Source organism: Erithacus rubecula (assembly GCF_903797595.1).
Source record: "Erithacus rubecula genome assembly, chromosome: 9".
NCBI lineage: Eukaryota > Metazoa > Chordata > Aves > Passeriformes > Muscicapidae > Erithacus > Erithacus rubecula.
Window position 1 is genome coordinate 28,645,459 of NC_136660.1, and position 17,060 is coordinate 28,662,518.

Consider the following 17,060-nt stretch of genomic DNA (forward strand, 5'->3'; position numbering starts at 1 on the left):
GGGTAACCCATTCACATTTGTCACAGTTTATATTAATGCCTTTTGCATTATGTGCACCCTGAAGCTTTACAGATTGTGTTCAGACCTCAAAAGAGTTCCAAGAGAAACAGGATCCAGTTATTTGTATCTCCCCAAAAGAACAGGCTGGTTGAAGGATTTATGTGATGGGGAATGCATAGTGATCATGTCCAATTATGGCTTGATAGGGCACTAAGTGGCTCTAAAGTTAGGATTAAACAACTTCAGGTATGGTTTTTAGATTAATGGCTAATCAGGAAAAAAAAAAATTAACTCATTTAGTGGAGTAAAAAATCTAATCTAGTTGTATCCAGTGAGCAGTGTGACCATGAAAAATGACATGCATAATATGAACAGCCAAGAGTCACTCACAGATGATTCATAATATTTCTGACCAATAAAGATTCAATCCAGTTGATTTTAGTTACCTGGCTGATTGCCAGACAGCTTCTGAAGGGACTGTTTCTAAAGAGCCACAAGCTGCAGCATTAGTAAGTTTTGTGGCTCAAAAGAAGAGGTCTAATTCAGCTAGAATGGGAGAATTGGAGTGGATGACTTAAGCCTGTTTTTTGTCCATCATTTGCTTCTCATCCCAGAGGTGCTTGGAGCATGCACTTTGAGTGTGAGCAGACTGTATTGCCATCAACAGTGTGACTTCCTTAAAAACAGAGCATTATTTAATTTACCAGCCTGTTCTGCACAAAAGGGTTTTCCAAACTACAGCACTCATTCTTCACTTATGAGGCATAACTGCACAAAATAAAGGAGAAAGAATAATCTCTATTGTTTTTTATTTCTTCATTTCCTGCAGTTCTCTTTTTGTCATGATAGAAGCATAGTGATCCATTCTCTAATGCTCACAGCCTTACAGCATTTAGACACCATCTAACAGATTCAGAAGTAGATCATACACCACATGAAAAAGGAGGAAACATCTTCACTTTCCTCCCCCCATAGACTAATTGCCTGAGCAAAAAGAGATGGGGAGGGGAAGAGAAAAAGATCAGAGTTTCCTAGAGCATACATCTGTTACCATTCCCCAAGCCTCTTCCTGGGAAAAAGCTTGATGAAACATATTAGCATTACATCATGCTTCAAAAGTGGTAACATCCAAGCTCAGGGGAATTCAAGTACTAACTACTTATGTCTCTTTAATTATTAAATCCAGTTCAGTCAGCTGGACTGTGAATTAATTATCTTCAGATCCCAGCTGCAGTTGAACTATCCTCAGTAAAGCACAGAGTGTGGCACTTGCAAATACAGACTTGCTTCTCCAGTGCTGGTTTTGCAGTATCCATTCACAGATGTAAGGTTAATGCAAAAGTTCTCACAAATTAACCCAAAAGGTCACAAATGCACCTGAGGAAGAGGTCTTTGGGAGCTCATGCCATCAAGATAATCACTGCATGCAACCTCATGAGTAATACAAATACCTGCTAAGAGTGACAATGACTTTCCCCAAGCTGGCAGCCACCTTTGTCTTTCAATATGGGAAGATTCAGTCCCAGAGTAAGTAAAGTCAGCTGTGCACTGACTCAGGTATTGAGGAAATAACAAGTTAGATACACACATTTTGTTGTGCAATAGTTACTTAAAAGCACAAACAACTGTAGGATGGTGTAAGCATTGAGGAGGGAAAGTCAATGAAAAGATGAATGATGCACATTAGAGATTCACTGAATTGTTTTAATTCATCTGGATCATAGTTCCTTTGAATGCAGCCTTAAAACTTCTCAACTGCAAACTGTTTTACAGGTTACCATAAACACTTGGGAAACCTCTCTTTCCTTTTTCCAGTTGTGCATTTTGAGCAAAAGCCTGTGTGAGCCTCAGATGTGAAAGGAACCCTAAGAAACTGCTCAGCAGTTTGACACTTCATTTCTATTTGTCCAAGATACAGAGGGCAGGAAAAGAATCAGCTCAATGTCAAGAGCACACTGCTTCTTCTCCATGAAGCTTCCAGAGCACTTCAGGTGCAGGGATTATCTCTCCACCACCATACACTAATAATAAACTGCCCAGTTGTGCTGGTTGTGGCTGGAAGAGTTCATTTTCTTCACAGCAGCTGGTATGGGGCTGTGTTTTGGATTTGTGCTGAAAACAGCATTGATAATAGAAAGGTATTTTCAGTATTGGTGAGCAGTGCTCACATGGAGTCAAGGCCTTTTCTGCTCCTCACCCCACCCCACAGTGAGCTGGGGGTGCACAAGGGGCTGGGAGGGGACAGGGCCAGGACAGCTGACCCCAACTATGCCCAGGGACAGTCCAGACCACGAGGCATCTGCTCTGCATGTAAAGCTGGGGGAAGAGGAAGGAAGAGGGGACATTCAGAGAGACAGTGTGTCTTCCCAAGTGTCTGCTGTACCCCATGGAGCCTGGCTGTCCCAGAGAAGGATGAGCACCTCTCTGCTCATGGGAAGCTGCACATGAATTGCTTGTTTTGTTTTGCTTTTGGGTACTTTTAGCTGTACTTAGGAAACTGTCTTTAACACAACCCATGAGTCATCTCATTTTTAACTTCCAATCTTCCCCCTCATCCTATTGGGGGAAAGTGAGCAAGCAGCTGTGTGGGGCTGAGTTGCCAAGCTAGGCTTAAACCCCAACATCACTTTACAAAATATGGTTGCAAGGCAGGATGTATGTTTAATAAACCACTTATGCAAGATTATTTTGTTAAATCACAACATTTTTGCATCGCTAAGAGTTTCCATTTGCTTCTCACATCATGTTCTTCTGCTTTTGGCTTGCTTTGGCTGCATGTATTGTATTTTGCTCATCTTTGTGGGAGAGTGCTTTTCAGGGCTATCTCTACATTATTGCAATGGCCTTCAAGATACTCTCTGCCTTCCTTTGTTTTCTTATAAACTGCTCCACAAACAGCTGAGAGATCTTCAAGTGTCTCTTAAAACCTGACACTAGAATTCTGGTTAAGCTTGCCAAGATTCCAGTGTTAACAACCCTGTTTTATTCAGGTAGGCACAGATTTTTTCATGCCTCCGCCCCTTACACACTCTATTTATTTAGTTCTTTTATGCAGATTCCTGTACCTTTCACAATGGATTGTGACTCACTTCAAAACCTCTCTCCTTTTCCTTCCCCCTCTCCACACCACAGCTGACAATATTTACTCAGTTTCTTTAGAACCTCTAAAGAGCATGAATTCTAATGTTTGAAGTTGGATCACTTTTGATTAATTAAATATATATTATGGTGGTGCCAGCAGCATGACTATAATTAAAGCTGTATTGGTTTTTTTTTTTATTTTAATCAAAAGCTCTGATTTTCAAGTGCTCCCTCACTCCTATATGTGCCTGCTCCCTCCCTCTCTTGCTCCATGTGTCTCCTCTCCCCATCTGTGCTCACTTCTGCACACACGCTCACCTGCCCGAAATGTCTCACACCTTAACTCCCAAATGCTCCTGCTCTGTGCACAATCCTCCTCACCTGTCAGAAGGGCAGGAGGCCAAGGGCATCCCTTTGAAAAGCAGCCCCCACCAGCCACTTCCCTGGTCCCTCCCAGGGCAGCTGTAGTGCAAAGACAGAAGATGAAGCCACGCCATGGAGAAAGGGAAAGGGGTGAGTCTGAATTCATGGGCTAACCACACCATGAAGATAAATTTAAGGTGCTTCAGCCCCTTGGACAGACAACATGCCCATCACCAAACAGGCACCTCCACAGGCAGTAGTTCTGTGTTTTACTGAGCTAAAATACATTTGGCTGTTTGAGACATCACAAACATGAATACAAAACACTAAGATGTGCCATTTTTCAGCTTCAGTGACAGCCACATTACTTCAAGCTTTTTTCCTTTCTGCAAGTGCTCCAAACAAATCAAGAACAAAGCACTGAACATGCAGTGCTGCCCTTTACTCAAAGCTCTTCCTTAACCCAACACTGCACAGCTTACCACAACCAACTACTGTGGCTTTCGCAAAGTCCAAGCGAAAATCCAGCTGAAATCTTGAGGTTTAGAAGAAACATTTTATAGAGACAGAGAAAACAGGTGGCTAATGAAAGCAGGCAGAAAATCCCTGAACATCTTTAGCATAATCCAAACACAGCTACTGTAAGCACATCCTAGAAAACTTAGCTCTCCAAACACAGCTGTGACCTTGCGACACCATCCCGGTGAGAGGAAGCTCACACAGCCTCACTGGAGCAGAAAGCTGTGCTGCTGGGGGTGCACTGGGGGCCAGAGCTGCCTCATGTCTCAGGTCACTCAGGGGACACCATCAGTGTGAAACCAGGCCAATGATAACAGGTTTTTAAAGTAATTTTAAATACTGCTTCCCTAAACATGAATGAGCAATGCCTTTGTTGTCACATGGGCATGTATTTTAAAAACTGTTCTAAAAATCTTTCTAAACAGGACAATACTATAGGAAGACAAGCAGGTACAGAAAGGGAAGAATAATGAAGGCCTGAAGTTCACTGTTGTGATTTTGTAGTGATTGTAGTGACTGTGTGTTTGCAGTGATTTCACTTTGGATAAGAGAACTTTATGGAATGAAAACCTTCAAGTGAACAGCTACTCTGACAGTCTGCACCAAGAGAGGCCCATATTCTGGAAGAGGCAACAACTAAATAATGACAGAACTCAAGAAATACTTGTTTGCAAATAATCAGCATTTCTTTGGCATTGCACATAAGCTACCTGTCAGATTGTCAGTCAATTACAAAAAGTACTTCCAATATAACCTTTCAAAATGTGTTCCTCATTTGATACTGTAGTTTTGCAACACCTTTTATAGGAGTCCACATATTTTTCAGGAATAAAACCAGTCCTTCAAATTCTATCACTAGAAAGACAGCCAATCCCTCCCTGTTCCAACCACTACAGATTCCACACTGGGATGCTGTAGTAAACTAAGCCCATGATAAATTTAAAGCCTTGTCTTGAAAGGGGACATAGGTAAGACTGCATGAATAATTCCAAAGTGCTTTACAAATGCTTGTTTAAACAGCAAACTGTTATGAGTGAAATACAGAAGTTAACTAAGTAGTATCTGGGGCTGGATGACAGCTGGGAATTGAAATCCAAACTGGAAAGATTTTGGCCACTTGCAATGTCCTGATTTCTTCCTTGACTACTCACCTCTTGTGCAAAGGACTCTGCTTTCTTCCGCAAGTTCTTCTCCAGCTCAAAGTTTTCATGCAGTTCTTCATACTCCTCTACTGCCAGCACAGACACTGTTTATAAGAATAAAACAAGATGAGAAGGAAAAGTGGAACAGATCAAAAGAAGAAGTACTGTTTGATTTACCCAGTTAAGCTGCTATTCCCTAGCACCACGAATCCCTGACTGACAGCATGACCTACTTTTACATTTCCATACTCAGTCTTCTTTGCAGCATTTGTCCTAAACCTCACCACATATATGCACAATTACTAATCTTCTGAATAAATACTCCTCCTCTTCAGACTCAAAATCTCCAGTAACAGGCATCAAGTACCACAGACCACATTTTGCCTCTCTTTGTCTCAAGAGAGCTTTGCTGAATCTATCAAAAATTATGTTATTCTTGAGGAATCCACGTTTGTTTACCTGGTTTGGAGATGAACTAAGTGGTAATTTAGACAGTGGGATACACATCTCAGCATACCTGACTCTCAAAGTGATGCTAACTTAAAAATGCAAATAAACAAAAACCACACACAAAAAAAAAAAACCCAACAAACAACTCACATACTTAGAAAGATTTAAGATAAATTCATCAACTCTGACTGAAATGCACTGAGTGCACAGCTCCAACACAATGCCACATAAGCACAGGATACAGGAAGTATTGAATACTTTGGTAGTTCATTTCATGCATACAAAAGCATTTAATTTACTTATTTTAAACTTGCTTTATTTAAACTTTAATTTAACTTGCTTTTATTTAACTTTCCTTTCCAGGAAATAGGCAAATGTGGAACTAGGGGTTATACTTCCAATAATGCTTAGAAGAAAGAAAAAATTTCAGAAAGTTTCCATCTGCCATACTATCCCATCTTGAAAAGCTTCAAGCCAATGTGTTAATCAACTGTTCTGAAGTTTAGTGTTGCAAGAGCCTTCAAATACTGCCTTTCATATGTTTAAGAAATGCAGACACATGGAAGGGGAAAGACAGTAATAGATGGACACCTGGAGAAAGCTAACAAGATCTGCCCTGCTACACCACAGCCAGACCCATGGTCTTCTACTTCAGGAAAATACTCAATGAGGCTCTTTACCAAACAATTTTTAATTTCTTAAGGCTTACTAAGCAACAAGAGGAAAGGGCAGAGTAATCCAAGGCACTAAAAAGTTTTTCCTCTCCTCTCAGCTTCCTTGGGATCAACTCTTACTCGTGTAGAAACTCAACTTCATTTCTTCATCAATTTTCATTTTCTGAGCCATCTTTCCAGTACAGAAAAATTTCTGATTTTCTTCTATAACCTGGAAATTTTATTTCTTACATTCTAGCACTCCTGCCTTTTTCTCACCATCCTCTGAAATAGAACAAGTTTCTCCTAAGACTTTCAACATTCAAAATTAGAAGCTGAGCACCAACTAAAAGGAAGACTGGTGTAATGATTTAGGAAAGCAGGAGATTAAGGTTCAAACCCCAACTCTGTGAAAAACTGTGCCCCTGCCCTAGTTAGACACTTCTGCCACACTGGAAAAGGTTTCCCTATTCTCACATAACACCTGCTATTTACATTGTCACATTTTCCTGGGGTACAGAGTCTGGAACAGTGCATGAGTTCATGCAGTGCCTGCAGCAATAAGGTCTAGTGTCACTGTTCTGTAACCTGCTCCTGCTACTGCAGCAGAAGAGCTCTGCAGCTCCTGCAAAGGATGTAGCAAACTCTTAGAGAACCTGCTGAGACTACACACCTCTGTTACATTTCTCCAGCAGTTTTTGTTGCTTATTAACTTCCGTTGCCAAAACAGCCTTTTCTTCTTTCAATTTATTTACCTAGAAAAGTATAAAGAACACATCAAAACCAAGAGCATTTTGGTTAATGGCCTAAGGCATGCAGCACATACATAATGCAAGCAGTATTTTGCTGTCAGTAGCTCTGTTTCCTAGGTTTGGCTTGATGCTGGGGTTTCCAGTGGGATAGAAACCATTTTCTATTCCACCTACAGATGTTTTAACAGATGTCACAAAAGGGTTATGAACTAAACCTCCCATGGCACCTTCCAGTCACAGCTGCAAATATATGATCTTTGGAACTTTTCAGGATCAGGTGCCATAGCACCTGGGGGGAAAGTTATTTGATTGTTTGCATTTTAATATAGTCAGACTCCTATTTTTTTTTCCCTGGGCTCAGCTTATTGTCAAAGTGCTGTCAGCTATGTCTTTCTGAATGCATAGACAGGAAGAGCCACTAAGTCCTGATTTGCATCAGTACATGGCTTATCCAGTTTGCAAGCAGGAATGAAACTTTGCTGGCTTGAAAAGCCAATTTGCTGGTCTAATTATCATGACATGGCACTGCTAATGGCTAAACTTAAGGATATACTCAATGAAGTAGCACCAGTGATTAAATTACATGTCCTACAAAAGTATTTCTTACACATCTATGGGTTTAAGGAAATCCAAAAAACCCCTGCAGGCCGTGATGGATGAGGGGCTGTCAGGAAGGGGAGGTGACAATATGTAATTGGAACAGATCAAACAGGTAAGGGGATGTGCCAGCTACAGTGGCAGACTGGCCTGTGATGCAGAGGGCCCTGAGTGACCCATCACTGGCAGGACTGGAGATTAGACAGTATTCAATTAACTTCACAACTGAGCGTTTTTAGCAAAAGAAGCTACAGAAAGTACCAACTCCACGCTAACATGGTCTCACTTTCCATGGTACAATACATACTTCTTCAATTACTTCTGCAAGTTTGCACCTCAGGTTTTCCAGTTCAATGGCCAAGGTCTTCTTTTCCTCATGAGCAGATATGATTTGATCTCGCAGCTCTAAGTTTGAGGAAGGAAATGAAGAATATATTTTATTTGAAAAACAACAACAAAGGAAATGTCACAGCAGTGCAAGTACAGTTGAGTATGAAACACCTGAACTACATATCAAGCATCAGTTGTAATCAAGGAACATCCTCAATAATTTATGAACTTTGCATAAGTGTCAAGTAACAGATCTATAACTGGGCCACAGTCTCAGATTTACTCTGTTGAGGTAAGCTCCTTGTTCAGTTCTGCTGTCTTTATTTGCATTTTGAATGATTCATTTCCTGCTAGAATGGGGCCAATCCTGCCACCACAGAAGGTCCTCAGTCCTGCCCTTGAGACTGTCACATCACAGAGACTCTGGTATGGAAGCAGCAGAAAGCAATTTTTAAGAAGCATCCTTTATAACAAATTAATGCACTTCAATTCTTCTTGGATTGTGAGTTCTTGTCACAAGGGAAATAAACAAAACAACAGGCAGTTAATACTTGGGAGGTTTTCACAGAAGAAATTGTCCTGAACAGCTGCCAATTTATAGTCTTTGTAACATTATGTGAACAGAGTCAGAATATAACCTTTACTGATGGAAGAGCTAATGCTTGTAATTTTCCCCTCAGAATTTTTGTTCCTTAATTATTAAAATATGAAATAAATTAAATTCACAATGGAATAAAACATTTGATTATAATCACTTCTTAACAGGAGATCAGTTTGCATACATAATATATCAAGGTTTAGGTTAACATAAAATCACCACAAAAATCAAAATTTATTGATATATATTAGCTTTCAGTAAGTGCTCTCATTCCCCACCTGCTTCCAGTATTTCACAGCACTACTGTTCATTGAATACCAGCCTCAAGTTGAGAAAATTGTGGCTAATCAATTGTAGATGATGATGAGATGCTGGATGTCATTCTGTTTGGTCTCACATCTTAAAAATGTCCATTCTACCCCAGCATCCCCCCTCCCAGATCTGGACCCTTAGATTTTATTGCCTCTAAATTAAAAGCATACACTTTCTAAAGTAAATTAAAAGACCTGTTTTCCCAGAAGATTCTAGATACACTTTGTACACATTATCCATTGCACTTGATACATTGTCCATTTTATGGATTTGTGATCTCCAGGGAAATTAATGGAGGAAAAAAGTCTCACTGAAATTTATGGGACTTGGATTAATTCTGGTTTTACAATACATATATCAACCTCACCATGCAGAGAAGAAAGCATATCCACATAGCAGAGGGAGCTTCAGGTTTTACATCCATATTTGTATATTCTTACAGAAAAGTGGTGGGAGGGAAGAAATCGTTCCAAGAAACAACCAATACTTAAGGCTAAAGGACTTAGAAGATCCCCAAAATTCCACTTTTCATGTTTTAATGAATTGTTCATCAAGACAGAAAGCAGATGCATCCAAACCTTTCTTCAATATTGCTCAAATTGGACCCTGCTACCCTCCTAACAATGCTCCCATCTGGTCTGCAGGCAGTGTTTACTCTCTAAATGTATTATTGACACCTTTCTCCAGTAAAGGCAGGAGACACTCCAAAGTCTAATTTCCCCTTCAGATGGGTGGCATGGTGTGCATCACACCATTTGCTGCCTTTTCCTACAGCTAGAGGATGGAAAGCTGATTGTAGAAGGGTACCAGGACACCTTATTTCTTTGGTGGGACTGTTTTACAAGCATTTGTAGGACACTCATCATTTTTCCTCAGTGATACTTTGTACCACTTCAGCTGCTAAATTCAAAAAAAAACAATTCACAACCTCATAGTGACAGCTCAAAAATGTTGTACTTAAACATCATTTGCTGCTCAAAAGTGAAAGCCTTTTTTAAAAAAAATTAAACAATCTCTCTTGTCACAAAATCCAGGATGTGAGCCTTCCCTTTTTTTGGATACTATGACACAATAATATAAAAAATCACGATGCCTTCATCACAGGGATGAGAAATAAGGCTAATTTTGGACACTGGAAATACTAACTGCCTTTCAAAAAAAACAATCAAAATTTTCTGGGGGAAAAAAAAAAGCACATATCTGTCTTATCAATATATTTTCATGTTCTCCAGTTTTGCTGTTTTACCCAGCACAACAGTTACTCTTTAGGCTGCTTTTATGGTAACAGCTCTGGAACTTCAAGAATGAAGTTCGTGCATAATGGAAAGCTACACAATGGAAACAGAAATGGAGAATTCTGTCTGATAAGCTCTGAAATAATGACATTGCAGTTGAAGGTGACCTTGTCCTTCTGCTTTCCTTTTATTTTGTTAAGGGTTTTAGGAAATGGTTCTGCTACTGATTCAGTAGCATCAAACTCTCTTAGCTGGGCAGATCTCATTTTCCTATTGCATTTACCTTCCTCTGCAGGCTGTGGATCCCCCACCATTCATTTTACACACATGTTCTTAGTCATTCCTGGAAATCATTTGATTCTGACCACTCCCAGAAACATGACTTGGAACAAGACCAGTCTCTGCTGCAAACCAACACTGCTATTCTAGAGACAACTTCTACCTTGCATGCTGCTGTAGGATCTGCAACAGTGCTCACCTTTTATTTGCTGCTGGCAGTGCACAGAGTTGCATGATCCTGAGGTAGCTTCTGTATCCGTGGATGATTCATCCTCATCAATGTTAATCTCTTCAGTGATAATTTCTGGGCCCAGTTTGGCCATACAAAGCATACTAATTCTTTTCAAGGTTTTATTTTCTTTGTTCAGCTGAAAGGTGAGAAGTACAAACAGTAAGAAGCTGGTTAGTCTGTCCTTAAGCTGCTGGGCAAGAAAAATAAGTCAACTGTTTCTTGTCCTTTGTCATTAAAAGACCTATCAAACAAAGAAGACAAAAGTAACATCAGATTAAGTTCCATGTTCCATTCAAGATTAGAATGGTCTGAAGATGGGGTGCTTGTACACTTTTTCCTTGAGAGGCTTGAATTCAACATTATGCTTTATCCATGCCCTTTTTTCCTCTCTAGTACTTCTGTTTAATAAATATTGTGTAGGTTTAAATCAATCATATCAACTCTCAAGCTGGCTTAATGCTACACATGCTTTGTGACAGCTGCCTCAGCTCCTCACCTTTAAACATGTACCAGGAGTCCCAACTGAATGACCTGAAGAAGAGTTTGTGCCCTTGAAAGCTCATCTGGTTTTCCAAGTTGGATCAATTGGTTAAATAAAAAAAAAAAAAAAATCTTACTTTCTCCTATGCCCTATTTTGCTTATAAACTACAAATATTACTACATTCCTAGCCACAACAGAGTTATCTCAAAATTATTTTGAGTTATTACTGCAGAGACAACATATATAAGATGAGAGCCATCTCATGAACCAATTCTTCATGGGTCAGACCACAAGTCAGATACCACTTTAGGCTGGATGCTCAAACACATGACTGGTTGGTGGATAATACAGAAGAGATTCTACAAGGCATCTCTGTTTTGATCAAGAAAAACTGAACAGGAGTCACTGCAAATGATCAATTATTATCATTTATTTCACTGTCCTGCATCCAGACACCCCACAGCAGCAGTTCTGAGTGCAGCACAGCCCCAGGGGTGTTCAGGTAAATGTCAGGGTGACGCCACATCCACCAGCCTGTGCTCAGGTTTAAGAATGAAACACAATTTTCTACTAATGCCACACCATATGCCAAAGTCAACATGACCTTCTTAAATCCAATATGTATCTTCAAAGAAAACATATACTGTCCAGTTCATTGACCCTGAATTTTTATATAAGCAATCTTTGATTCCCCTTATCCTCAGCCCTTCAACTATGGGAGATTTATTCAAGAATTGCTTATCTTGTTCCCAAAGAATGAAAGTGAGCAAGAAAGGAGAGTGCTGTGAGGAACCCTGATGGTGCAGTCAGCTCACAGACAAACAGCCCCACAGAGCAAGGAGAGTCTTTGAACTGCCCTTGTACGTGCATTACAGGGAAAGTGCAGAGAAGAAGACAAGTTGCATAAATGTGTTCATTTTCTTACTTATATGCTGATTGTCTATCTTATGAATTCTAATATAGTGTCATTATGCAAACAATTAAGTAAATACCTCCAGAAAGTACATTGCTAATGCATCTAAATTAAAGTGATTTCTTGCTGGTGTGATTTTTACCATATCTAAGGATGTACTTTGGGCAGGGAATGGGGAGGGAGGGAAAAAAAAAAAAAAAAAAAAAAAGGCAGTCAGCATTGCTAATGAAATTTGGTTCAAAATTGCTGTAATCCATTTTCTGATGAAGTGGCTCAGATGCATTTTACACAACCAAAAATATATAAGAGTGATAAAAACATTCTTTAATAATAATGCACTTCTGATGAGATGGAATATAGAAAATTACACACTTGCTAAATTCATCAGACTAGACGCAATCAACAGAGCAGTGGAGGTCACCTTTCCCCTGCCCTTGCTTTGCTTTCATAAACAATCACCTGAAATGTAATGCAGTGGTTGACTTTTTCCATTTGATTTAGACACTGAAATGCTCATTATTGTTTTCACACAGAGGATTTCTAAAACTTATTTTCCATTTAACCTAAATGAATATGAAAACTAGAGATCAGGATGCTGGTCCATGAAAATAGAAACTACATTAAAATGGGTATTTTTTTCTTTAAAGGCAGGAATAGTATTTTGCATCTGGCTATTAGTTTTTCACCACTTCCAAACTATTTCACAGCTCCATAAGATTATATAGAAACATATAAGGGTCATGCATACAATCTCAAGTTTGAAATAAACAAATAGATAAACAGGTGAATAAATAGATCAGAAAAAAAGCAGCATCACCATAATTCTCCTCACCTTAGAAGCCAAAGCCTCAGCACTTTCACGACATGTCTTCTCAATTTCAAGATGGTTCTGAATACAGTTCACTTCCTCAATAACCATGTGAGAAACTAAGGGAAGAGTTCAAAAATTAGTCAGTATTTTCCTGAGATTGACACATGCCTCCCATGATCAGAAATAGCTTATCTTCTTTTGCTAACTTTCATTGTAAGCATTTCAAAAACAGGGAAGTACACACTTAGATAATCTTCATATAGGAGCTGTTCTGAGCATTGAATATTTGGGTTGTTCCTTTAAGCAGTTCTCTCAAGCCGTATTTGCAGCATCAGAGGGAAAATTGTAGAACTGAGCATAAACTTTTGAAGCAGAAGACTAGCAGGATCCTCCTTGACCATCCTCATTCATCATCTTTATTTCACTGACACTTGAAGAATCAGAATGACACCTTTAGGATAAACCCTTAAGACTGCCATCATGATGTTTTCAGAAGACTGAAGCCTCTGTTTTTTTCAAATAGCAAGATTAACTCAGATGTATTACGAAGTTTCTTCTCACTTTCTGGTCTGCTTCTTATTTGGAGTCTGTGATTGAGCAGGCCCTAAAATGAACACCATGGTCTCACCCACCTTCACTATTCACAACAGATTCCAACACACTCACCAAATCTTCCCTGAGACCAGGGCCAAGACTGGGTCTGTCTGCAGCTGGAATGCACAGCTGTACATCTGATAGCACAGCTGGAGGAGCAAGAGACACATCTGTACTCTGCACTTAGAGAATCCCTACTACAATTGTGGATACACATCTCTCTGTCAAAGACAGGCAAGAGTGACCAAGAAGTTCTGGAACAAATCCTGTTTTGTAACATAGGAGACCAGTGTGAATGAGAAAGAATTTAAAAGTACAGATACATTCTGGCTTGAATTCCACTCATCCTCCAGCAGTACACATGCACTTCAGTAGTGTTCCAAGTCTAAGGGACAGGTTTAAGGTTGCAAAGGGGAGCAAAGCAGAAAACCCAAGAATAGTTTTCCATTTCTCAGGCTCATTGATGCAATTCCCCCTTGGCTCCTGGCACCCTCATCCAATCCTAAACAGCAGCCTGGACCCTAACTCTGCAAGTCACAAATTCCTTCTCAGTCCAGTGTCAGGAATTCAATGCACAGACAGGAACTATCTGCAGCTGAACAACACTTTGGAGCAGGAACAGGGCTGGAAAATACAGTGTAAATACAGAAGGATTCATTTCTAGTATTTCCTTTTATCAAAATAAGCTTTAAACCCTAGGGATTTTAGGGCAGAAAATCCTCCTTGCCCTCTTCCAAGAGTTTTGACCAAAGACTGAAGAGAGAGATTTAAGCCCTCTGATATATAGAGGTCATCTTAATGACTACAAAACAAAACTTCATGATAGGAAAAAGAAGGCCATTAAAAATGTTATTTATGTAGCTGTATACCTAATACCAAGTGAAGTTTTCATTATTAAAGTATTGTTGTTACCAGATCAAACCAGCAACACACTGGTTGGCTGAATAGCTGCATGAAAGTCAAAAAATGTACAAAAAAGTAAAGGCTGGGCAGTGTACTGGTAAATCTTGGTCTAAAAACTATATTCACATGAAGTCTTCTATCAGCAGAGCAACCAGACCTCCTTCTTTGATTGTATTTTCATTTTCATTTCTCCTGACTATGGAGAAATTATTTGCTCCAAGTGTGCCATACCAGCTGATACATTTAATTTGAGGGAGGAAAAGTTCCAGGTAGTACATCTCCCTATTTCTTCTGTTTTTATTCTACTGAGCCCTGGGAGCTTTGAGCAGTGAGATACTTTGGACTGGATAAGGGAGCAGTGGAGATACAGAGCTGCTCCCATTTCACAGACAGGAATCTAAGAGCCTCAAGCAAGACTAAAGTTAGGAAACAAGGATCGGGCTCTCATGGCAGAACTAGGGATTACTCTTGGTTCATTTAAACTTAATTAACCTGCAATTATGATTAACTCAGGGGAAAAAAAGTCTTTCCAAATTAAATACAAAAAATATATTATTTCCTAAGTCTGTCCAAAGTTCTTATTATGTTAATATTAATATTCATAAAGAAGCACTAAGTGGCCTGAAACATCTCTAACCTTGACAGTTTTTTTCAGGGGTAATAATAATCCGCAGCAAATGCAGGCCAACCAAAAACCACTTAACTAATTAGTAGTTGCAGTCACCGAGAAAACATGAATCAACACTGTTATTACAAGTGGCACATTTGAGTGGCATCTAATTATGACTTGATGAGCACGATACTTGCATTATCAACATTACTACTGCATCCCATCAGGGACTAAAAGCTGCTGATGGCATTGACTGCGAGAAACTCCCCCTCAATGGTACTGCAGCACCCAACAATCTCCTTGGCAGGGGCACCCTCACTAAATGACATGTTAAGCATAATTACTGGTAGACATTGTAAATAAACAGGATTGGAAGTGAAAATTGTACCAAGTGCATAAGACACAATCTGACACATTGGAAGTGGCAGCCTTAATTGAGAGTTTCTTTGACTGCTCAAGATCATTTCAACTGCATTTCTCGGAGGACAGTGATTATAACTGTGGAGACAGACGGCATAATGGTATCAGCACTGCTGACAGAGCAGTGAATTAAATTGTATCTGCTGTTGTGTGAAAGCCTTGATGAGAGGTACAGATCCTTAGTGGTCTTATCATTATAACACAATGGTCATGTTGTCATCAACCTTGCTGGCTCCAATTGAAAAGAAATGATTGTGTGTTGAAGCTTTCCCCCCCACCACCACCTTCTATCTCTTGTGCTCAATAGAACCAATTTTCAGAGAGCTATGAAATCACGCAATAGGGCCTAAAATGCAGCTGCTTGGCATACAAACGGGGCCCCATTAAACTGGAATCACACACAATATGTGTTTATGCCAGGAGAACAAATAGAAGCTGAGTACAGGCCAAGTTTATTCACAGACACAAAGCCAATGTAGCTCTTCATCAATATAATTGCCTTTTATATTGTCGTTTAAATAATGGGCTCTATTATTGCTTTAAAATCCTAATATTCCTGGCATTTTATCACTATGTTTACAAGGTATGTCCTTTAAAAATGTGAAAGGAAGATAAAAGAAACCTATAAAATCTTACAACATCAAATATTACCTCAAATTTTAAGTCTTAACTACTTGACATTTTCTGCCACACTCCAGTATTCCTCATATCATAACAAAAACAAAACAGGCAGCCGTTTTTCCAGGGAAATTATACTTCTTAGAGAACATTCTTGCTTCACAGAACCATTACCTAAGATCATTCAAGGCAGTAGACAATTCCTGTTGATTTCAGATTATTTTCCATAATTGTATCACACAAACTATTATAAAACAGAAGTGAGCAAATTCCTCTATTAACACAGTCACACAAAAGTACAGACCATGTGATTTCCTTCTCCTGCATTAACTTCATCCACATTTCTGATGCTTCACCGTGCAGTTCACTGTACTGGCACAAACCAGACATAACAGACCACAATCCCATTGTAATTGTCTCTTCTAAGGAGCTATTCCACTAGGATACTTCCACTCCCATTAGATGTGCTTTGTTGCTTCCAGACACCATACAGTTTCAATAGAACCATTACCATAAAAGTGTAAAACTGAATATTGACGTTCTCACAGCCCAGATGAGATAGAACTTGCTCTAAAAATTACCATGGGAGAGCAGTTTGTCCTAAAAACCTTTCCTGGTGTGTCTATGCTTAAAGTAGCATTACTCCTTCATAAAAAAATTGCCATTATTATTATTTTTATTGTAGCTGTTATTAAGAATCTCAGCAACATCATCAAATTCTACTCACTTCAAGCATGCATCATTCCAAAAGTCACTTGGAGAATCCAGGTGAGATAGAGCCACATTTGAACCACTGTATTTTCACCACTTTGCACCTTGACAATGACTACCTGTGCCAGAGAGTACAAATGCTGTAACAGCATTTATTCTGACTGTGGGCAAAGTCTCACTGGATTACCTACTTAAAATCAGCTTTTAAGGAGAAACAGCAAGTGGACTTGAATCTCAGCATTCTTAACATTGCTGTAGAGTGTGCAGAACTATTTTCATAATGGTCTACACCAAGAAAATCCCACTGACATTATCAGCTTACTTTTCTGAAACTCCTCCAGCTTTTTGACAGCCTCATCTCGTTCTTGCTTGATTTTGTCACACTGTAAGAGAAGAGGAAATTGAAATGAAACACTGATCCCAGTTATTTAATTAGCAGTCAGTCACAACATGCA

At 39.4% G+C, this 17,060-nt stretch overlaps 1 protein-coding gene across 2 annotated transcripts in view; it reads right to left on the reverse strand.

Annotated features, from left to right (window-relative positions):
- Positions 1–17,060, reverse strand: part of SHTN1 (shootin 1) — a 55,326-nt gene that overhangs the window by 25,128 nt on the left and 13,138 nt on the right. For both annotated transcript variants that reach the window (XM_079311975.1, XM_079311974.1), the window contains exons 3-8: positions 16,928–16,988; positions 12,771–12,865; positions 10,511–10,679; positions 7,865–7,962; positions 6,882–6,963; positions 5,115–5,209 (exon numbers count right to left, since the gene is read on the reverse strand). In XM_079311975.1, the coding sequence (XP_079168101.1) occupies positions 5,115–5,209; positions 6,882–6,963; positions 7,865–7,962; positions 10,511–10,679; positions 12,771–12,865; positions 16,928–16,988 (600 nt within the window). The remainder of the gene's footprint in view (positions 1–5,114; positions 5,210–6,881; positions 6,964–7,864; positions 7,963–10,510; positions 10,680–12,770; positions 12,866–16,927; positions 16,989–17,060) is intronic.